Source organism: Silurus meridionalis, chromosome 16 (assembly GCF_014805685.1).
Source record: "Silurus meridionalis isolate SWU-2019-XX chromosome 16, ASM1480568v1, whole genome shotgun sequence".
Classification (NCBI taxonomy): domain Eukaryota; kingdom Metazoa; phylum Chordata; class Actinopteri; order Siluriformes; family Siluridae; genus Silurus; species Silurus meridionalis.
In genome coordinates, this window is record NC_060899.1 from 13,420,116 (window position 1) to 13,444,453 (window position 24,338).

A 24,338-nucleotide genomic window follows, 5' to 3' on the forward strand; every position below is an offset into this window, starting at 1 on the left:
GCAATGCAAATTATTGGATTAAATCTAGTACTTTACAATTATTAGATATGAATGATCTTGTAAATCGTGTACTACCACGCAAAAAAAATGAACATTTCCGACTTAGAACGTAATCATCCAGCTACCACGGTGAGTTTCTACTGATTATATAATAATGCACACAGTTTGTTTGGGGGTATGTTTGGAAACCAAACAAATGAAACCAAAAATTAAATATTTGTAATGCTTAATCTATGATTCAACCACAAGTTGTTTTAACCACACTGGGTCACATAAAAAAACAACAACAGGCATTACGTTTCATTTTCTAACTTTGTAATTCAAGTCTTGTATCTATAAAGTATATAATGAGTGTGTGAATGTGTTTATATTATTAGTGTAAATGAAAAGGAAAAATGGCGCATTTACAATCATCCCCCATGAAAAAATATTATATTTTTTTGGTCATTTATATTATGAATATGCTTAGTAACTGAAACTGGTCATGAATGTATCAGGTTTAAACAAAAAAAGGTTTTTAATTTTAACATTTATTACTATTTAGCTTTAAGTGTTCGAAAGGGGTTTGTAGGTGGCGCACTAACATTTTAGTAGAAGGAACATTAGCACTAATTCTACCAGGTTAACTGGGAGCATTGAGTAAACAAAGCTCTAGTAACATTATGAAACCAGATGTTACTGCACACACTCAGTTGAATTTACTGAATGTTTTGATAGCATTCCATGTTCACTGATTGAATTATATACATTTCGAATAGCTGCGTAAAACTGTAAAAATGGCACCGAGTAAGATCCAGGGCCTAAATTTTGCTTTCTCTGACAGTAGAATTTTCCTGCATGGTATAACCCCAAAAACCAGCACTGTAACTGTTATAATATCTACTGAATGTATTTCAAATGGATAGTCCTAAAATAATGCTATATTAATTTTTTTGTTTATTTAGACAGGGTATATTCTTACTGTTTTAGTCTTTTAGAAATTGATCTAGTAAAAAGTTTGTAGTATATGTCCATTACAATTATCTACATTTCCACAAGTTTACAAGATAAGAAAAATTGCACAAAAATAATGTAAGACTTTGGACCGCAACAAACATGGAGTTTTTCGGAATCAGGTATGTCTTTGCATAGACTTGTAAAAATGAACTGAAAATATTTCTAGTTTATATTTTCCCTTGCGTTTATATACATACAGGAATGTAAAAATGTTCAATAACGTTTTATTTACTCAAACGATCGCACGCAACATTTCCACGTAAGTTAGTTTTGTTATTTAATGCAGAAAGAAATGTTTTGCATTTTTTTTTTCTGACAATATATTTACCAATATAATGCTACTTTTATTAAATTGAGTCTAAGAGTTCTCTGCCGATTTCTCGTCACGTGATCTTTACCCTTGACCTTGACTATGCAGTAAATTTGACCTTGACATCACAGACTTGTGAATAATAAATAGGGGCTGGACACGAATGCTCCTGGTTCGTTTGCAGGCAAACAAGGTGCTATTTCCCTGTCTAGACGACTCGAGGTAATGACATGCCATAAATGCATAAAAAGGAAAAAAGCACCGATATCCCATGTCTTTACCATTTCTGACCATGCAAAGCATTGCAGACATTTCAAAATTGCTGTTCTTTGCTCTCAGTGGCTTCAGTGCTTCTCTCCTCGTGCAATTCATCAAACAGCGGCGGTATTTTCTCTCCTAGATCTGGTGTTATGCTCACCACGACAACAGGTAGAGATTTGTTGTTTCGAAAGGGTTTAGGAGGCCAAGGGCCTTCGGTTTACCGCCATCGGCCACGCAGGAAAAAAAAGACATGTTGCCGACATGTTTGTAATGTCGAGAAACGTGTTTTCCACAAGGTCGTGTTAAAAGGTATGGCTAGTATTTTTGCTTTCCACACTATCTTGTAATAGCTAATGTAAAAAAAAAAAAAAAGTTTCATATCTTTGCATGCATGGAATTTTTGTATAATATGTCGGACTGATGGAAAGGTTTCAACAAGGACCTGAACATATTGTTAAATAGATACACATAAGAGCACGGTTTATAATAATAATAATAAGAAGAAGAATAAGAAGAAGAAGAAGAAGAATAAGGACAACAACAACAACAATTATAATAATAAAAAATAATTACTATTATTATTATTATTATTATTATTATTATTATTATTATTATTACTATTAACATATTTTTTAGTCAATCATTAAAGAACAACTGGTCGAAATACAATTCTTAAACCCTGTATTGTGAATTGTTATATTTAATTGTGCATTCTTTATTATAATACATTTATTATCTATTGTATATATTATTACCTTGTATTGTATATATAAAAATAGTGAACTTGAAATACAAAAAAAACTTTACACGCTGTGTGTGTGGGGGGGGCGCGCGCGTTCCTGCGTACGTGCGCGCGCGCTTGCACCAAATGAAAAAAAAAATGTAGCGTGTAAAGAGCAGAAGGGTTTAGAGAAAGGGGGCTGAGATCCTCTGGTGGTGACATGGTGCAAATGTCAGGAAGTGCAGAAAGTAACATCCAGCCTCCTTCTGTTCACTGAGCTACAGCACTCTTATGCCTGTAATACCTGTTAGCATTTCACTTTTTAGACACAATAAATAAATAAATAAACAAAAAGGACTTTTAATCTGACGTTTGAGCACCTGGAAAATCAATGATATTAGATATTAGAGCTATGCATGTTTTTGCATTTGATGTTGTATGTACTTAACATACTTCGTTTTCTTAATTAAACAATCGTATGTTTTTCCTCCACACTTTAAAATAATGATTTGTTTAAATATATGTAGTTTTATGTAGATATTATAATCATTGTTTTAAATGCACAAGTCTCTAACTAATCCTGAAGTAATTTAGAACTCTGAATTTAGAAAGGAAACATGCTGCTATGTATTTATAATATATGTTTAAAGTTACAACACCTGTTCTAAAATATAAAAATAAACTGTCTTGTAATTGTATTAATGAAATATAATCGACTACCAGATTCTAACATTTTGAAATATTATCTACTGCCAGAAAAAAAAACACAGGACATTACCACATTTGTAAATAATGTTTCATAGCCATGGTATTTTTATTTTTTATTTTTTTTAGTTGATAAAAACAAAACAAATTCATATTTCTGTTCGGTTCAATTAATGTAGTTTTATATAGAGAGGGATCTTCAGCTCCTGGTAAAAATATGGCAGTCAAACAATCATAATGAACACAAATACTTACATTAGATGAAATAAATATACATTATTTGATTTCTATCTTGAACAATATCATGTATTGTATCATCATTTAATTTGATCTATACAAATAAATCTCACAGACACAAATATATGCGCAGAAGTAATGATAACAACAATACAAATAATACGAATTAGAAAAAGAAACATTGGTGTTTGATAAATACGCAAATGCATTGTTTGGCATTTATGTATTTTATTTTCCATGCAGATTTGTTTTTTTTTAACAAATTACTAATATAGACAGAAATGTAAGTATTTAAAAAAACTTACATATAGGTGCATTTGTCGGGATAAAAACGGTAAACTTGATAAGACTAAGACTGAGACAATCTGTCTCTTTAGAAATTTTGAGACAATAAACCGTCTTTGTCGTGCTGTTGCCCAGTCTGGTCGGAAAACATTCGAAGACTGCTTTCCATACGAGGAAGGCAGTGCACTAGACACTGACCTTGAACTAAAACCAAGTAACGTTCGTTTCAACGTTTATAACAATTGGGTAAATGTAAGTTTTCCACTTCGAACTGTACAACATTATTTACAATTAATTATAGAAATGTGTGTGTGTGTGTGTGTGTGTGTGTGTGGGGGTGCAGTTTTATTTTCTCCACGATTGCAGTAAACATCTAGAAATCTGAGAATATGAGGAAAAAATGAGCATTTATACTATGTAGTATGTTCTTTACAATTGTGAAACGCCAATGAACGTTTAAAGTTTTACATTATTTAGTTTGTACCTGATCACGTAGCGTATCGCAGCTCATAAAAATAATATATCACCTAAAAGTTACGTCCCGTTATCTGAAATCCTACATAAATCTACATAAAACTACTAATAAAATGTGGGTCGCATTTTAGTGGAATTTTAGCTAATTTTAACAAGCGACTAAAAGTTGCACCACATTCACACAATCACATGTGCAGCTCAAACACAAGACTATAACTAGTATATGCAAAAAAAAAAAAAAAAAAAGTTGACTCTCTAGTCTAAAAGTATAATACACAGCTACCATATTATGCACCCAATACACTGTGCACACACACACACATTTATAGCATTTGAAACATTTCAATAGTTGATCATTTTGCTGATACAAAGTGAAGCATGGATATATATATATTTATGAAATTTCCATGTTGTTATAAGTTGGACCAAAGCATTATCAATATCCCGGCCTATTTAATATTTTAAATAATTGATCAGTTAAGGTCGTGTGGTGTGCTTGGATCTTCTGAAACGTTTAAATACCCTCGACTAGCTTGTAAAGTTCATATAAAAGAATTGCGAGATGTGTAATAATCTTCCCACAGTTTGGCTGCGAGTATTTATAGAGGGAATCTGTTCAAGTTGTTCGTAAGAGGTGTGCGAGGGCATATGTTTTGAAATATAGGTTCCATTCTTGAAGAAACCTTATAGAATATCATCCAATTTTACTAAGCCAACGGTTTCAACCTGCTGACCCCTTTTACAGTAAATACGAGTGTTAGTGAAGCGCTGAGCATCAGTCTTTCTCTAAAACAAGCCTGTAAACGTGGATCATCAAAGCTTTATATGACACGGAATTCAATCGTGGGTTTTTCATGGAAACAAAATGTCATCAGCACTCACAGCGTCCCCAAAAAATACACTTTTTGTATAAAAAATTATTATAAATTTGTTATCTTATAAAGAAATTAAACGAGGTTGGGGACGGTACTATTTTTCTGGAGAAAACCACCAGAGAAAGTGTTTGAAACCTGCAGCCCCAAGAGAGTAAAAAAAAAAACAAGGGTTTTACATTTTAATACGAAATTTTATAACATTTTTAAAAAGCATATAAAGACCCGTAACACAGAAGTTAATGTTTTGTTTTGTCTAAAATAGACCAAGTGGGTGGTACCTTCTGGAGTTCGAGTATGCTCTGCCACGTGACGTGGAGATGACCAATCAGGTGCATCTCCAGGTTTAACTACGTTAAATGTCAGATTGCAATAAACTAGAAGCTGTTGGTCAGGCCCGCGGAAATGGGCGAGCATAATCTTCTTAATCCAGGGTTTGTGGGACCTTTGGTAAACATCCACACTGGCGATACGTTTTACTTCCCGAATTTTAGAGCCTCAGGAGGACAACTGGCGGGGCTACCGTCTCTCTCGTACCCAAGAAGGGACAATGTGTGCTCCCTCCCGTGGAATCCATCGGAGTCGTGCAATGGATATCCTCAATCCTATTTCGGCAGCCCTCTGTCCATTAATCCGTCTTTCAACCGATCTTGTGCTGAAACAGCCCGCCAGGAGGAGAAATGTTATTATGGCGGCAACGGCGGAAACAGAGAGGCTTGCTCGGAGGGCACAGTCAGCTTAAAGCGAGAAGAGAGAACAAGGGAGACATCAGTATCAGATCACGGGGTGCACAATGGGATGGGCAACAGTAATACCTTCACCAAGTATGACTATGGCACCGAACATCTGACCCCAAACCCGTCGTCCTGTCAGTCTCTCGAATCAGATTCCAGCTCCTCGGTGCTCAACGATGGAGGAAAAAGCTCGATAAACGATACACAGACCCTGATATCTTCGGCAAATCACACGAGCAATATCTCAGCAGGAGGAGGTGGGTGGTCACATGAGGATGCAAAGTGTAAAAGTAAATCATTTCAGCAAAGTTTTTACCATGACAAACTTTTGTAGGGGAGTCTACTTGTCAATAAGCTGTCAAATGCTTTGATTTTTTTTTCTTTTTTTTTTTTTTTTCTGCAGCATACTTGCGAGGTGGATAAGCGCCGCTAGGGGTTGCCCTAAAATGCTCCAAGTTCACCACCACTATAGCGTTCATTTATTTACATATACAGTAGTAAATGCAACGTCATAAAATGTCTATGGCACTAAGCTAAGCTGTGAACCAAAAGACGGTTTGTACAGCAGATAAATATTTCATTTTACTTTTAAAAATAACTTTTATTTTACGCATTGCCACTAGAATCTGCATGCCTCAGCTTCATCCCACAGGTACGCTTGTAGCAATATTTTGAGAGCGAAAATCTTTATTCGTCTAAAAAAAATTGCTTGTATGAATAATATTGGGATAGTGTTTAGTCATTGGGTTCGTACTTTATTTAGGGGTGGGCGTTTATTACATTCTCTCAATTTGTGTTCTGCCCCCTCTAGGTGCCCCGTGGTATCCGATGCACACCCGGACTCGCAAGAAACGAAAACCCTATTCTAAACTACAACTGGCCGAGCTGGAGGGCGAGTTCATGCTAAACGAATTCATCACTCGACAACGGCGTAGGGAGTTGTCAGATCGGCTCAACCTCAGTGACCAACAGGTTAAAATCTGGTTTCAGAATCGAAGAATGAAGAAGAAGAGACTTTTGCTGAGGGAACAGGCCTTGACCTTTTTTTAAGCAGTCGTTTCAAAGTAGCACCATACCAATCAACCACTGTGGGTAATATTAACAACACAACGCAGTATTCTTTTCAATAGTCTTTATTTGAATGGTTCAACATTTATGCATTTGCACGCAATAGCAAAATGCATAAGGAAGCAGAAATCATTTCAGGGACACGCGACCAAATGTTAGCAAGAAAAAAAAAATCTGTTGATATCCCAATTTCTATTGTAATATATGTATTAAAGTGAATGCAGTGTTTCTGGTGTTGTGTAGAGAAAATAATGTATATAAACTTGCGTCATTTGAAGACGTGCCCTTGACCACTTTCCCTCTCCACATCGAACTGCAATATAATGCAAGTTATATCAAATATTTACTTAAAGTTAAGCTGTGAGATATTCAAGCAAAGCGAACGTATATGTATGTATTAACTGACCATTAAAACATGCTTTGTAAGATGAACTTTTGATAGTGTCAGCTATTTATTCGTCAAATTATAAAACATCTACTTGTTTCATAGAAAGAAATAAGTAGCGAGGTCCTAAATGAAGAATGCTTACGATTGTTGTTCTTAATAATCATCGCATTGCATAAATTCTTAATATTTTCACGAGCTTTACTATTTCAGTGGGTAATCTTTAATGCTAACCTTCAACCAGGAAGGGAAAGAAGCCTCAAAACAGCGTGGGATGGAAAAATCATGAAAACCATATCTCTCGCCACGTGTTCTAAGGCACGTTCATGGTCATGGGCACACATTCAGCCATCTAACTGTTCATCAGATCTGAAGGACTCTGAGGGAAAACCATACCGCAGCTGGAATATATTGTGTCAGGTGATCGATGCCTTGTTGTTGTCACGACCTGAAATCAAAGTATGGTCAAGACTGGTGTTAAGACTGGTATAACTGTGTTGGTATGTCTGTGTGATTGGTAACACCTTGTTACTATCGATACGATTATTTATAATCTTCATGAAAAAAAAAGGTTGTGTTACAATCTTGGCACGGAAAATAATTTCTTTCATAATTGCATGTCCCTTGATTCAAGTTAAGAAATAATTAGGCCGGATTAATTAAGTCTCAAAAAAATGCTTTTGGGAAGGAAGTGCATGATTTACTGTCAGTTACTATAGATACCTTTTTTTTTTAACGGTAAAGTTAAAGAACCTGATGTATTAAGAACGTATGCCACGATGCTAAATAATTATTGCTAATTTCTTATAAGCTAAAGCATCCCTTTATTAGAAGATATTGTTTAATATCAAGATTGATATTATGCAATATATATATATATATATATATATATATATATATATATATATATATATATATATATATATGTGTGTGTGTGTGTGTGTGTGTGTGTGTGTGTGTGTGTGTGTGTGTGTGTGTGTCCGTGTGTGTGAATGCAAACATATATATATATATATATATATATATATATATATATATATATATATATATATATATATATATATATATCGCATGTTATTTATGGTTCAAGTTAGCGGCTTTTACGTTTCAGTGTTGAGCATGCATTATTTTAGAGACACTTTATTTACAGAGAAAAGGAATGTCTTAATCTTATGAAAAAAAAAAGAAGTGGTTTGGAATCGTATTATGATATTTCAACTTAAACCACGCTTGTATTATAAATTTTTTTTTAGAATTTATCATTCTAAAAAAAAAAAAAAACCCTAAAAGATAATAATAATAATAATAATAATAATAATAATAATAATAATAATAATAATAAGCCACTTCTTTATCGGTGCTACCTTTTCCTTTTTTCGGGTTGTTATGGAACTCATATTTTTGTAGACCATTTTATTCATTGATTTTTTTTCGTGAATCTGTGGAACCTGTTATTACATATTTACCGCTACTTTACATTTTTTTTCCAATTATATATTTTTTCATGTCGCGTTTATCTTCAAGTTTAAAACTGTCCTGTATTTAACGCTGCGAGTTCTTGAATGTATTATTGTATGTGTAGCTCCAGATTTCTGTTAAATAAAGTCTATAAAGTTCTCTGTAATGCATTTCCATTTCAACATCTTCCTGCTCTTCTACAGTATGGTCAAACACCATTCCACGCAAGTTCTAAGAGTGAAGTTTATTTCAGTGCTTCAGATATATAGTTCATATTTAGATCGAATGAACTGACATGCACCTGATTTGACACCTAAAATGTATTTTTAATTAACCCGGTTTTGTGTTTGATCTAATTTATGCCGAAATCAGACTTTTTTTACTAAGAGTCCGTGGCATGAGTAATGGTCTTTCTGTTAGTAGGTGCAAAAGGTCTAGGTCTCGAATTTTGGTACTTTGTCACACCAAGTAAATATTTACACCTATAGGGGAGACTCGCTCGTTGAACTTTAGGCCCAACTGCGGAATCCGCCAGTTTTATGCAAAGTCCGTTTACATTTCTGGAGCCGAATTTTAGCCACTTTAGGCGCGTCGGATAGGGACCACCACTACTTTTGAATTCCTGAAGAACTGAAATATACCAGCTATCGTTGGCATTTGATTTTTTTTTTCATTTTCTTACAAATCATATTTTTAAACCGTCAACCAAAATTGTATTATTTTTGGATCACGCGAATACGATATTTGTTAACAATCAGCCATAGTAATAAACAAAAAGTGGTCTTAAGTTGGAGGTATTATTGTTGACGTCGCTGTCAATCAGACACATGGCTGCTTCCTTTTAAAAGCAAATGCTTCAGTCTATACAACCACACTTTATGCGCTGCGGCGTTTTTGACTTTGAGCCTGGTTCAGTTTGTTTATGGGGGTTTGTCTCAGCGGCTCAGACCGTGCCCTTCACTCAGAACTTGTGTTGTCATGTGGTCTAAGCAATCCCAAATCGCCCCCTCACACCCCCTGCATCAAATAAAATCTTCTTTGCTGAAAGAAAAAAAAGGGCGACGATAGGAAGGAACCTATGTTACGTGAGAAAGTTATTTCAAGAGAAATTGTGACACATTTATACAAAAAAGTTATGAACCTATTTGCAATACATTTGGGACTATTTTTATTTCTTTATGATAATATTTTTTCTCTATTAGCAAGTAAAGTATAGTATGAAAACAAAAGCATTATTATTATTATTATTATTATTATTATTATTATTATTATTATTATTATTATTGTTGTTGTTGTTGTTGTTGTTATTATTACTATTATTATTATTATTATTATTTCAAATTTTATTTTTGTTATAATAATAATTATTATTGTTGTTGTTGTTGTTGTCCTCTTGTTTCATTTTTGGCTTAATAATTATTTTTCTTAAACTTCACAGTTTTTAATAAGTTCAAGACATTAGAATTATACCGAATATAATATCTGTGTGAAAACTTTTAGTCCTGTAAACAACGTCAGATGACGTAAAGCTACTTTATTTAAAAGGTGGAGCATGTCAGCACTCAAGTAGAAACTGTACAGAAACCTTAAAAAAAATCAAACAAGTTATTTCACTTTTTTTTTTAGTAACAAACATATGATTTTATCATAGGATGAATCGTTGAACTAATCGGTAAATAAATCAGTGAACAAATTCAATTTGCGTCTGCACTTCTTCACCTTATCACCACCGTGTGATTTAATAATTTTGCATGAATTAGTGTTTTTTTTTCTTCAGTCCCTGTGCGTTTGATCTGATGCTTCAGGAGCTTTACACGTCGTTTTTCACTTCTCCGCTCCCAGAACTTTTCGGACAATCCAACATTGCAAAACCACTTAGATTGTAGAATTGCAGTTATGTAATAAGAATATGATTTAAATGCTAGTTAAATTGAGTAGCAAATTATTGATGGTAAAATGAATATACGTTTTCTCCTGTAGCCTTTAGCTTCGTATACTTTTATGTCCGTGGTGCAAAACAAAACAGCCAGGGTAAGAATTCAGGAAGAGGATGAGTCTCGATACCACCCCCCTCTGTCTTAGGCCCGTTTTGGTGGGCGGGAGCAAAGAGCAAATTGAAGGTCAAGTTAGTGTGCACCTTACATGGATTTCAAGCACCCAGCACAGTTCACAACTCAAGTTAAAATGTAGTCATGCACAGTTGCTATGTTCTGAAAAAAATGCAAAATGTTATTTGCATATAATCACTGATATAATTACACACATATCATAAGCTTTTCTTCATATATTTTAAATGTCTGACTCTGTTTATTGGTCTGACATTCGCATTCTAAGACTAACAAGAATGTGCAGTGACACTTTTCCAGTATACACACTTCACCATATAAAGCGTGCATTAACCAATAACTGTTTCTCATTTCAACACCACTGTTTTCGCAGATGTTTTATCTGCGATTTCAAAAAACTGGCCTGTAAAAGAAAACTAAAAGGTGTACACTGTGTCAAATATAAATAAAATTTTTTTTAGTATTTATGTTTATCTGGCATATTTTATTTTTCATATACCTAACCATCCGTAATACGACTTGCAGAGAACAACATATCCAGCATAATACTTTTTTTTTTTTTTTTTTTTTTTTTTTGATAAATGCACAAAAAAATGCAAGGGAAACAAAAGTGAACATTGAAATTCATAGTCATTTTTTTCCAAAACATCTGAGGATATAATCTGAGGTGTATAACCGTTATATTAGCGCAACAGCTAATTAGCAGCAGCAGCAACAACAACAACAACAACAACAACAACAACAACAATAATAATAATAATAATAATAATAATAATAATAATAATAATAATAAAATTTATTATATAAAAATAATAATAATACTATATTCTCTGTATTATTATAAATAATAACAGAATATAAAACAATATGTTCCAGCAAACATTGCAGAATTAAATGTGAACATTATTGAGATCTTACAGTATTTTTTTTTCACTGGTTCTTTAAAGTATCATTGGATAATTAAAGCTTACAAAACAGGATTATAGAATTTATTTCTGATAGGAAATATTTCTGTTGAAGGGTTCTGTATAGACTCTTGGAGACACCACCTCCTCCAAAAAAAGTACAACCGGGAAACCATTAAACATTTAATGTTCAAAAGTCAAACAACGAGTTACACAATGTAAGAAAATCATACAACAACAAAATGTCATACGCGCAAAAAAAAAAACAACTTAAGCGAATGAACCCATTTCATCACGTTAAAAAATAGAAATAACTTTAAGCAAGGAACAAAAATATTTGTAATCAAAATCTTTAATTTATAGAAAACCTCAGTAATACGCCAAATCAGCATTCTTTCTTTTTTATTTCTTTTTCTAGTTGTTAAACGTCAAAACGTTTCTTTTGTATTTCTTTTATATTTATTTTTAAATACACAACACAGCCTTCACGGTTCCAACAAAACACACACCGCTATAATATCGAGTGAATCAACTCAAAATGCTTCAACCAAAACTAATCTCAGTCAGTCAGCTAATCCCCACTTTCACGCATCGATGATATGATTATTTGCAGAGGTTTTTTACTTGTTTTTCGCGTAGCACCTATCCCTGGTTTGGCAAAAACATATGCGCGCGCGCGTGTGTGTGTGTGTGTGTGTGTGTGTGTGTGTGTGTGTGTGTGCTTTATATTGCTCCGTGAACGCTCCGGTACTTCAGTTAAAAGAACCCCACCAAATAAATAAAAATAAAAAGGAGCAATTTCCCTGTACCTTAATCGTGTTCACAGCTCATGCAATAGAGTTTAACAGCCCGACTTACATCCAATTAAATTTATCTAGGCCATGAGGGGACAATAATATCTAACACTGCTTCCTATTTTAGTTTTGTTTTCCAACAACTCAAAACTTAAGGCAGTGCTTAATTACTTGGAGTATACATGGGTCAGTGTTTACACATTTAAAGCTGTATACATGGGTCTGTGTGTGTGTATATATGTAATGTATACAGGAAATTTTTTAGGAATTTTTTATATATTTAGATTAGCATCACATTGTATCGTTGGAATTATGGAAAGAGGGTGACATTGCTTAGAATCCACAGACAGCCGTAAAACCTGTGGCGCGTAATAGCGATGGTTTAAAGCAGGGGATGGCAAACCTTTACAACACCTCTGTCCTCGGTCGCTCTGAAGACTTTAAAGGACCTTTTCATGGGCACGCAGTTTGTTCAATTTAAATTGTACACAGTGTCCACAATTGCCAAATCTCCAGCAGGGGCTGACCATTTGCGAAGAAATGGTGACTGCTTTGGTGGGGAAACAGCTGAGTCTTTGTTTGAACTTCTGGGTCCTACTGCGAGAGGGAAACAATATAAGATAATGTAAAGCATAGCAACATTTTAAACATGTACATAATTGGTTTTTGCTTTGCAAGACTTGTGTTGCCAGTTGCGCAAACAAGTGATGCACGACGCAATATTCGAGTGGCTTACGCATATGATCTTTTTATCTATTTTCCTAAAAATAAAAGAGAAATTCGAGGATAAGTTCCTCTAGTACAGACAGATACAGCATGTTTAAAACTTTACTTTTGATTTTTTTATATATATATCATCAGCTTTTACTAATCGTTGTATATCAAGATTTTTTGTTCAGTTTCAGTTTTATTTGCTATTTTTAAATTATAAACAAAATGAGTGACAATCCTACATAAATATCTTAAGATTACAAAGACACTGTTTTTTTTGCTTAACACGGAAAACCCAAAAAATCTGCTTTCAGCTATTTATGAATTACTAGTTTTGCTTTGTTTATTTGATTACCTTAATTTTTTGTTTTACTTCTACCATTATAAGCTTTTTGCTGATAATGTCATCCTTATGTTTTTCTCAAACTCAATACAGTTACATTTTCTGGAAAAAAAGAGAGAGAGAGAGAAGATAATTGTGATGAAGAAAAGAAAACTGAAGAAACGTCAAAGGTTTTGCAAATAACTTATTTATTCGTGTTTGCATAATTTGAGGGAAAAAAATCTAATACTTGTTTCGATGCATTTAAAAACTTCTTTAGTGACGTATTAGTTTATTGTATTTTTTAAATAATTAAAAATGCCTTCTTTTTTTGCATATTGCAGTTTTTAATGGTAGCAGTATAAAGAATTCTAGTGGTCAAATTCAAGTGCTGCGTCTGGATAGCTGTCTGGCTTCTTTGCACTTGGATGCGGGTGTGTTGCAAGACCACCCTTTGCCTTTTAGAAAAGAGGCACTAAACTCATACCTTTCAAAAAGAAAAACATTGAAACTGTCTATAGGTTACTCTACAAGACGATGCTTGAAATTTTGGACTTACTTTGCTTTGCTTCGTATGACTGACAAAGTAACACATTTTGTATTTTTCCAAACTGCTGTTTTAAAAACTGAAAGTGATATTAAAGGATTGCACTTATATACTGTATATTAGCCTCGTGCGGTATTAATAGGTTGCTAGTTACCTTCGTGACTATACAAAGTGTATCATAAAACACATTTACCAGTTTACTTTATTACTTATTTACAATTAATGTACAAACATTAATTACCCTAGTTTAAGAAACAAAAAAACAAAAAAAACAAAAAAAAAAATGTAAAGGATATTGAGACCAATTCAAGCATCTTCAATTTGAGACATTATAATTCAATTTGTATTGTGTTTTGCATGTTTTATATTTCTCTTTTTTTCTTGCATTATTCAAAATCGTTATTTACATGTTCATGAGCATATGCGAGGCTTTAAGCATCAGATTTTTGATGTATAATGATCCATATAGCTTAAAAATTGCACTTACTTTGCTCTCTGCTGAGGATCAATATTTCATAACGTGTTGTAATTAAAGAATCCCAGGTAGAACCATATAATGCTTTTTAATATGTGAATGTTTTAATTAAATCCTTAGCTGATTTTTAGAATAGGCAAAATTTCAACAAGTAATAATTTACCAGACATCTGGACTATTACTATTATTATTTAATGTTCAATTCAAAGGATTTTATGCAGTTCTTCTATTCATATAAATGTCTATTGGTTATATCTGTAAAGAACTTGAATGCTACCCTAATATGATTCTTATGTTCTACAAAAAAAAAAAAAAAAAGATTTTATTGTGTAACTAAGACACCGAAAAAACCAATATAAAACACGTGCAGCCAAATTCCAGTAATAGAACCTGTAAAAGAGCTGAATTAAAACAATTGTTTCTCTTAATAGACAATAGTGTGGAGTGCAGGAGAAAGAAAAGAAAACACAATCATCTTTTTTTCTCATTTTTTTATTATCTTTTTCGCTTTAATTTCAAAATGTATCACATGTATCAAAAGCAATCTATAACAAAATGTTATCAAATAAAGATAGATTTAATTCCACGGCCACTAATGGCATCTTTAAGCACACGATCATATAATAAAATTACATTCTCCATGCAACAAAATGTGATTAATCAGTGACTCAAAAGAAAGCGCAATAAGCCCTGAAACCGTTTAGACATTCATGAGTCAAACACTAAGTTTCAAAATTCGTAGCTAATTTTAATAATAATTATAAAACGATAAAAACGTTATAATACATAACTTGTATTAACTTACAAATTAACAATTTAGATGAACTATTTCAGGAAAAAAACATATGCAAAAATAGGGTGGAGCTAACATTTAACATCCATGCACTATTTATCAAAACTAGCTGACTGAGCTAAATGTTCGACAAAAAAAAAAAAAAAAAAAACTAGCTATAAGCGATCAGCGTGGGTAAATAATTCAAATGAAGTGGGTGGACTTCACTATGGTCTAAATGTATATTTTTAGGCTACTCCAAAATAATCCAGAATATGAAAAAGTGTTAAAACGTCTTACCTCGTTAAATCTTAAAACCCATTGCTACTTAGCATGCAGGCTTTTCGCCTTTCCTTTAAATAGAAACTAAATCTTTCATTCTCATAAACTAAATACAACAAACCAAATCACGAGTTACTTTATATTCCGCGTGCTTCCGTGTTGTTTACAAATGTAATTGTTGGAATCTCTAAGAGCTCACCTAAGTGAACCACTCCTACGCATCCAAGTGCTCCAAATTGATATATGACAATATCTACTTTCGATCACGTGTTACAGGGCGACTTAGACGGATTGCGCGTCATCTCGCCTTCCCAAATTTTCTCCTTTTGCAGCTCGAATCCAAAACATCTATCTATAGTAAGCAAAGGAGTACTAGGGGAAAGATGTTTAACTCGGTAAATCTGAGCAACTTCTGCTCGCAGACACGTAAAGACCGGACATCTGAGTTCGGGGACAGGACGGGCTGTGCCTCCAATATCTACCTCCCCAGCTGCACTTACTACGTCCCTGAATTTTCCACGGTTTCTTCGTTTCTTCCGCAGGGGCCTTCGCGGCAAATTACATACCCCTACACTGCAAATTTATCTCAAGTGCAACCAGTACGTGATGTTTCCTACGGACTGGATCCTTCCAGCAAGTGGCACCACAGAACTAACTACGCGACGTGCTACTCCGGAGAGGATCTGGTGCACAGGGACTGTCTTCCGCCATCCACCATGACAGAAATGCTCATGAAAAACGAGAGCGTGTACAGCCACCATCACCATCACCACCATCCTAGCTCGAACCACCCGTCTACTGGTTTCTATTCCAGTGTTGGGAAGAACAACGTGCTGCCTCAAGGTTTTGATCGTTTTTTCGAAACGGCGTATTGTAACACCGACAATCAGTCCGACCATTGTTTACAAAAGAGCGAGTCGACAAAACTCGAAAGCACGTCCCAGCAGCCCAGCGCAGTGTCCGGGGAGGAAGAGCCAGAAAAGAACGCCGAGGACGAAGAGGAACAAACTAATTCGGGCTCGTGTAGCTCCTCGGGCACAAAGGACGGCAACGAAAACAAAATCAACCATTCGAGTAGGTACCCGAAGCTGTAAATAGGAAAAGGTTAAGGGATTAGCCCGGTGTTTTGTCGGTCAGATTTTTATGTGGAGTTTTATAAGCATTCAAAGGATTTTATTATAACCTACAAAGCTCTTTCCTTCAACGAAAAGAATTTTTACGATGGGAACACGCTTTGAAAAAGGGGGATGTTATACACAGACGCTGCTATCCGAGAGTCTGTGAAATTTTAACAGCGCGCTATTGTGACAAATGCTAACTTTGATCGTGAACTTGCGTTGGGCATTTTAGGAGGTTTTCTTATTGGGCTTTTGCGAGTAAAAACCAATTGGGCAGAACACAACTTTTGGCGTCCTGTCATTTATTTTCTTTTAGCAGCTTTCATGCATATTAGCCATGTCTTGGTACAAGTCGTATTGTTATATCGTGCACTTGATAGAATAGTGATGACTAGTTGTGTGTAATGAACATTTCTATCTATCTATCTATCTATCTATCTATCTATCTATCTATCTATCTATCTATCTATCTATCTATCTGTCTGTCTGTCTGTCTGTCTGTCTGTCTTGGTTTTAGTGCGTTATTAGTGGGAACAAAGAAACGACAGTTTAGTGTAAACACCGTGGTTTATGCTGCAGGCCCTATTTTAATAAAAAAAAAAAAGAATTAAATAAATACATTTATATATAATTCTACCAGATCTGAGTAAACATCATTTTTGTATTGTCATTTTATTCCATATCGTCAGGGAACATCACTGCATGTCTTGTAATATCCAGTGATTTACTTTGTATGTAATTGAAATTGTAAATTAATTGAATCAAGAAAATGAACCAGAATCATTGTTTGTTGTTAAATTATTATTATTATTATTATTATTATTAGTAGTAGTAGTAGTAGTAATAGTAATAGTAGTTTTATTATTATTGTTGATATTATTTTATTATTATTATTATTATTATTATTATTATTATTATTATAGTAGTAGTAGTAGTAGTAGTACTGTATTATTATATATTATTCAAAGTAATCCTCATTGTTAGCTTCGGGATTCAAAACAAGAAAATGAAATGTCAATTAACTGCTTATTGCACGAATTACCTGAAGATTTAAGCGAGCAATGTTTATTTGATTCTTCATCCTTTAACATCCAGTCATAATTTTATTTACAGCGTAAAATATTTTTGCCTCCATTTCCCCCTCTATACCCAGTTCCAAGCTCGTTTTTTAAATATATTTATTTTTACATTTTACGTTGCTATTTAGTGAATGAACAAGTATTAGACTTTTACCGTGTTTTAGCAGCACACTATTTTTCATTCATTTGTTGCAAGATAATGACCTTTCATTGTCTTTGTAATATTTTCAAGGTGCCCCCCGCACGAGGAAGAAGAGATGTCCATACTCAAAGTTTCAGATTCGCGAACTGGAACGAGAGTTTTTCTTTAACGTTTACATCAACAAGGAGAAAAGGCTGCAGCTGTCCAGAATGCTGAACCTCACTGACAGACAAGTGAAAATATGGTTTCAAAATCGCAGAATGAAAGAAAAGAAATTAAGCAGAGACCGCCTGCAGTATTTCTCTGGGAACCCATTGTTGTAAACTAAGGACTTGTTTTAGTAGGCCAAGGTTGATTTTACTTGATATTCCGAAAACTTTGGATGTTCCATCATTCTATGGTCTACTCATCATTGAAATAGACATTACTAATTTTTCATAACAACAGAGAAAATGTGTTTTGGGACGATAAATATGGAGATTTTAATTCAAGCCCGTTCAATTTTCATTACACTACACTACACTACACTACACTACACTACACTACACTACACTACACTACACTACACTACACTACACTACACTACACTATGCTACACTGAACTCTTTCTAGGTATCTTATTAACAATACACATTTAATGACTTGCTGTAAATATGTACCAAAACAAAGTCGAACTGAAGTCGGAGTCGTCGTACAAAACTATTGTATTTTACTTTTCTTTTCTTTTCTTTTCGTTTTTTCTTTTTTTTTTTTTAAATATATATTTTCGTCATTATAAACTGTGACTTGTACAATTTGTAAAAATGTATTCCTTGTACAGAGACTATGCAAACATGCATTTGTGATTGTAAATAGAGTTAATATGATGTTCACTTTCCTTAACATTGCTGCTATTTTCTTTATATTGCTCGAGCATTACTCGCGCGCTTTAGCCTATAGGACCCATGTTCTTTTCTTTAATTTATTTGCTTTATGTTATGCCCAGTGTTCATTTGTCGCAAAGATTACATTTGGACTGTGTATTATTATATATGGTATATCGCATATGAAATAAATATATACATTGGTAAAGGCATTTCCAAGTGAATCCTGACTCAATTTCAGAAAGTGAGCCAGTCGAAAAACTTCACAGCGATTAAACCTTTCAGCAATTGAAGTGTTTAACAGTGCTAAGAAAATGGACATCTCCTTCAAAGAACATTTTACAATCGCATAATAAAATCCCCTTTTTTTTTTTTTTTTACTTTTTTTTTCACTTTTTTAAACAGCACATTGAGGTATGTATAAGAAATAAACATTGTATATTCGTGTTTTGCACCAAAAAAAAGTCTACTTGAACTAGCAACCATAGTGCAAAGACATTGAAATTGTAGTTCGTAGTCTGAGAGAAAGACAGAGGGAAAAGATAACCTCTTTTAGTACCCACTAAATGGAATCGCCACTCTTGAGGTCTAGACAGTGCCATAAAGATAGAAGCCCTAAATGGCTATTTTTTTCTCTTAATTGCACCGTCTGTTCGTGGGGAATGGCATCTACTTCCGCAGTAAACAGTAAACAAGAGAATCTGAATCTTCGAACAAAGAAACTTGAAAGAACTTAGAGAATGAACAACAGTAGTCTACATGTACAATCAACCACGTGTAACACCACCGCGTGTTAATGCACGTTGCATATTAATTCACTAATATTCTATAAATCATATTGAAGTGGAACTAGCTATGCTAAATCTTCGATTCATCCTCAGGAAAATGTCGATAATTAAAAAAAGACTGAACGAAAGCAATTTGAGACGACACACACACACACACACACACTCTTCACACACACACACACACACACACACACACACACACACACACATACAAACACTCTTCACAGACACACAAGCAGGCAAAGGGGCAACAGGATTTGTGCACAGCCTGTTGAGATGCAGGCTAACATAATCCAATTCATGAAAATATTCGTAAAATATTGGCGTGTGTGCTCAGTGCATGCGCAGATGAACGTCAATGAATAAAACGTGGTCTTTGCGCTTCACTAAGCTAAATACCTTTACCTTTATTCTCTTGCAGTAAACTGAAATTAAAATTAAAACAAGGATAACACGTGAACCAGTGGAAGACAAATGTGAATAATCGTGCTTGCAAAGAACAATGTGTAAAAAAAAAAAGGCAGACTTTAACCTGCAGGTCCACCAGATAACTTGCCACACCCAGTAAATACACCTTATTATCCCAATAAAATGAGCTTTCTGTTCATGCAAGGCAATGCATTCGTTTTTTTGCGTTTTTTCCTGCTTTTTTATTAGCTATTAACTATTTAAAAGGAGTACACGCAATAAAATCCGTGTAACACTCTTGTAAATTTCATACAGTGTGCACTTAATAATGAACTTACTCCTGGACGAATGATAGTTTGAACGATAGTTTGATAGTAATAAGATTCAAATCTGATAATCATATTTAATCCCAGCTTCTTAACAAGATGGGAGATGTGATGCAAAAAATATTTGTAATATCCTGTGCATATACTGTAATGTATATGTGACACATACTTCTGCTTTTATTCAACTTTGCCTACTAGATGTGTATTTATTTCATTGTATTTTTTGCAAAAGAACAGAAACTAACATGCATCATTTTCATGCTTTACTTGGCAGAGAGCTTTGTCGCAGATTTGTGGGAGAGACAGATAGCAAACCAGAAAGAATAGGGGTTGGGGGCATAGCCAAGGATCAAGGGTAAAAGACTACACATGCCACGCCCACCAACCTTGGCCCTGGTTTGGTGACGTAGCTACTTTGTCGAATTCCTTCGACTTTCGTCATCAACCAACCGAAGAAGACTCCTTGAGTGTCCGCCTACCAAAAGGGAGACACTGGATTGTCCGCATTGCCTGGAAAGAGGTCTATGTGCAGTGAAATGACCCGCTTTCAGGGCAGCTTGTAGGAATGACAAATAAGACCATTTAAACGAAATATAATTCAGATTTTCTTTTGCTAAAGTATTTTATTTCAACAAAATTGAAGGGGTAAGATGCCAAAAAGAGTGATCGCTCGCGCTGGCTGTCATCTGAGTGCAATAATGAAGAAAAATGAGGAAATGGCCTAGACTTCATAGACATCAATACTTTCAGACTCAGAGTCTGGAGCCAACTCACTATAAAAAAATAAAATGGAGGCTGGATTTCGATTTTGTAATATGCCGACGAGATGGAAAACACAAACTCAAAGAAAAACTAAAAATATCAATATAACTTTCTATTGTAGCTTTAAACACTTATGGTATTTGAGCACTATAGCTTGATCCCTATTGTGTGGATGTGTGAAATGTTGTAAATATGTATTCTATTCTATAGTCTATTGATCAGCAGTTATTTGTTTGGTTTTTCGTGATTTTAAAATGTAATAAAATGCCGGTGATTTCTGATTATCGCTCTCTGGTTTATAATTGTCTTTGAGATGTTACATGCATCAACCATACATTTCCTTTAGGCGCAGTGGATAGTTGCCATCATGGTAAAGAAAGACGCTTCAGCAGAGTCACTTCTATATTGCAAGAATGTTTCTGAGAGCTTCAACTCAAAAAAGCAGCCAATGCCGCAACCATCTTCTCACGTCCTTAGCGCGTGAAGTACTACAAATTAATTTCCAAATTTTAGATTTCTTTCTTTCATTTTAAATAGACCATGTACATGCATATGCATTTCCTTCTTTTTAAAATTCAGAACACAATTTTTTTTTCAAGAGAGTATTGTGATCAAATAAAACAAAATAAACAGTACACACAATTATTCTTTCAATTGCTTTTTTATTTAGATTTTAGACAAAACAATGGTATTGGTTTAATTATAATACACAAAGTTTATGAAAAAGGTTAAACATAAATTTCACACTGGTACCGATTAAACTTATAACATAAACACAGACTAAACCATAAATTATATTTAAAAAATATTATTCTGCAATGTAAAAAACAATTAATGAAGCCTAACTCCTAATACCTAAACTAAAAAGAAGCTAATCCGATTTTTTACAGACATTCTTTTTTACATTTGAGTATTGTAAAATACAGCTGAAAACAATTTCAAAAACTGTTGTGAGAGAAATGAGAATTACAATTCATTCACAATGCGACAGCCCGACGCTCTGATTTTGTAAAGAAAACTTCTTGACAGAGACCATTTATCACAATTAAACAATTCTCGTGTAAAATATTCAATATAAAAACAACCCTGAACAATACACGCTTTATTGTAGCAAATAGCCCAAGTGCAAAAAGTTATGTATTCAAGATAATATTACAAAAAAAAAAATTAATGATTTAAACTTTTTTAAATAATAATTTTGAAATATGCAAAAAGACAGATTTTACAATGCATGTATTTGTTCATGTAAAATATGTATTTAAACGTAGTATTACAAATAAGCATATTAAATAAAACATACTCTAAGATATATTTATGGATACATTAAATAAATACAAAGATTTTACTTTCAAAAATTATTTGTCCAATGTTTATAAGCTCTGGCAAAAGTACATTTTCCCACTATTTCACTCAAATATAATACACAATAATATATGCAAGAAGAATGACATTAGTTAGACAAACAGTAGACCTGATCTCAACTAGATAAACTATCTTGCGCTAATAACCGATTAAAATAATTATTAAAAAAAAAACAGTTTTGTTTATTCCAATTTTACATTCATAGATATTAATTTTATAATAAAATATAATGCACCCTCAGGTGACTTATTTATTTATTCATTCATTCATAATTCACACACACACACACACACACACACACACACACACACACACACACACACACACACACACAGAAGTGTGTTATGCCATACTAGGGATGAGTGGTTTCCATTGCAAACACTGAAAGGATTGAAATGTTATTAAATAGGATTGAAATAAAAACTGACTTTAATTTAGGGTGCATTCTTCTGGAACCCAGAAGGTGGAATGAACTTACCCCGGATGTCGAAGATGATTCCTCAAACAAAGATTGAAACCAGGCTTCTTCTCAAAGTATATGAACCGAGCACTAAAAATACAGAAAACAAAATATGTTGTTTTCGGTTCTCTTAACGAGTTTTTCCCACTTGATGCTCTTAGATGGTATTGGAGCTCACATGAAGATTCATTTTTTCTTCTTGTAGTCTACAAAGCAATTTCACTTTATTGACTTTCTCACTGCATAAGGGCGTCAAGGTTAAATTCCTTCAAGTGTAAAAATATGTACGATTCGCTCGAAGTCGGAATTTACCGCAACCCTGATCAGGATAGACCGGTTAGTAAGATGAATGAATAAGAATACTATGATAACTATAAGGCGTAGGTTTCTCTCGCTAGAAAATACGCATACACACACACACACACACACACACACACACACACACACACACACACACACAATCTAGTTTTCAACATAGGTGTAGCGAACAAAGCCCCCCACTGTTTAAAATGTCAACGCGGTATTATTATTTGAGTGGACCCTCAATTATAAATTGTGCCAATTATTTATTCATTTGTTTTATTATCATTTAGTTGGTCAGTTTTTCGCTAGGTTGCTTTTTTTGGGGTCTCACAATCCACTTGGTGTCACGTTTGGCTGCTCTTTGTTCTTTTTTAAATAAAAGTATTTTCCCAACCGTTTCGACTAGATGGCGCCATTGCTCCACTCTGAGCTTCACTCACTCAGCAACTTGAACCTCTTGACGTCAGAACAGTCTAGCGCATCAAGGCCACTTCCAAAACCCCATTGGTCTGAAACTCACATGACGGGGCGCCTTGAATCCTAATTATGTTGCCGATATTTTTCGCTCCCCCCCCCCACCACCTCCCAAAAGATGTCAGCGTCCTACTGTCCTTATCCATTCCGACATAAACGAGCTTGCTTTAAAACATAAGATCAACACGCCCAAGTCAGCAAAATGTCATGTCCGAACAACGTGGCAGCCGGTTCGTTTCTGATGGATTCGCTGGTGGGAGAAACGTCTCCATACAGAGGTGAAGGATATGCTGCAAACTCTGGGATGTACATATCAGAATATGGCTGTCAGATGATGAGAAATTTAGGCGTCGCTGCTGCTGTGCCCCACTCCAAACGGGATGAGCTGCCGCCGAGTACCGTGCTAATCAGCGGCTACGAGCACGCGCATTACCTGTCGCAGCGGGACGCCTGGACGACCGCCTCCAAAACTTACAGAGGTGCCCAACCTGTTGCCCAGCCTTTGCACCCATGCTCTTTTACGAGCAGTGGCGTCAAGGAAGAGGCGATACCTTGTCTTTATCAGTCTGATCTCAATAGTCCAAAGGAGTCTACAGACTCCTCCACCTATATCCGCCTGGGAGACAATAGCAACCACACTGATCAAAGCGGCGTCTCCTCCGTCGGTTATTTCCGAGGGAACCAGGTGTATACAACTGAAAGGGTGCATGAAGACAGGTTCGATTCGGACTTTAACCGTGTTTCAAGAATAACAACTCCCACTGCAGAGGCACGAGCCGGAGATTTGTTTGTCAAGAGCAGCACGTCGCAGCAGGACGCAACGGACAAGGAGACAAATGCAGAGGAGCATCGAGTGGATAAGCGACAACAACA

General features: G+C 34.6%; 3 protein-coding genes and 1 long non-coding RNA gene across 4 annotated transcripts in view; 3 read left to right on the top strand and 1 right to left on the bottom strand.

Moving 5' to 3' along the window:
- Positions 1-5,072: 5,072 nt before the first annotated feature.
- Positions 5,073-7,095, top strand: hoxc12a (homeobox C12a). Its single transcript, XM_046868991.1, has 2 exons — positions 5,073-5,852; positions 6,407-7,095. The coding sequence occupies exons 1-2, from the start codon at positions 5,267-5,269 to the stop codon at positions 6,643-6,645; spliced, it is 825 nt and encodes a 274-aa protein (XP_046724947.1). The 5' UTR covers positions 5,073-5,266; the 3' UTR covers positions 6,646-7,095.
- A 7,958-nt stretch (positions 7,096-15,053) lies between these two features.
- Positions 15,054-18,794, top strand: hoxc11a (homeobox C11a). Its single transcript, XM_046869713.1, has 2 exons — positions 15,054-16,454; positions 17,810-18,794. The coding sequence occupies exons 1-2, from the start codon at positions 15,764-15,766 to the stop codon at positions 18,040-18,042; spliced, it is 924 nt and encodes a 307-aa protein (XP_046725669.1). The 5' UTR covers positions 15,054-15,763; the 3' UTR covers positions 18,043-18,794.
- A 2,723-nt stretch (positions 18,795-21,517) lies between these two features.
- LOC124399004 overlaps positions 21,518-24,338 on the bottom strand; it is an 11,914-nt gene continuing 9,093 nt past the window's right edge. Inside the window, exons 2-3 of the long non-coding RNA XR_006928158.1 lie at positions 22,707-22,778; positions 21,518-22,609 (exon numbers count right to left, since the gene is read on the bottom strand). This is a non-coding gene — a long non-coding RNA (uncharacterized LOC124399004). The remainder of the gene's footprint in view (positions 22,610-22,706; positions 22,779-24,338) is intronic.
- hoxc10a (homeobox C10a) overlaps positions 23,591-24,338 on the top strand; it is a 3,566-nt gene continuing 2,818 nt past the window's right edge. The window contains exon 1 of the mRNA XM_046869606.1: positions 23,591-24,338. This exon is cut by the window's right edge and continues 65 nt beyond it. Coding sequence (XP_046725562.1) covers positions 23,668-24,338 — 671 coding nt within the window. The 5' untranslated portion in view covers positions 23,591-23,667.

Coding starts and splice junctions, on each gene's coding strand:
- hoxc12a (XM_046868991.1), top strand. CDS start 5,267: ATGGGCGAGCATAATCTTCTTAATCCAGGGTTTGTGGGACCTTTGGTA. Junction 5,853..6,406: donor CAATATCTCAGCAGGAGGAG/GTGGGTGGTCAC, acceptor TGCCCCCTCTAG/GTGCCCCGTGGTATCCGATG.
- hoxc11a (XM_046869713.1), top strand. CDS start 15,764: ATGTTTAACTCGGTAAATCTGAGCAACTTCTGCTCGCAGACACGTAAA. Junction 16,455..17,809: donor AAACAAAATCAACCATTCGA/GTAGGTACCCGA, acceptor AATATTTTCAAG/GTGCCCCCCGCACGAGGAAG.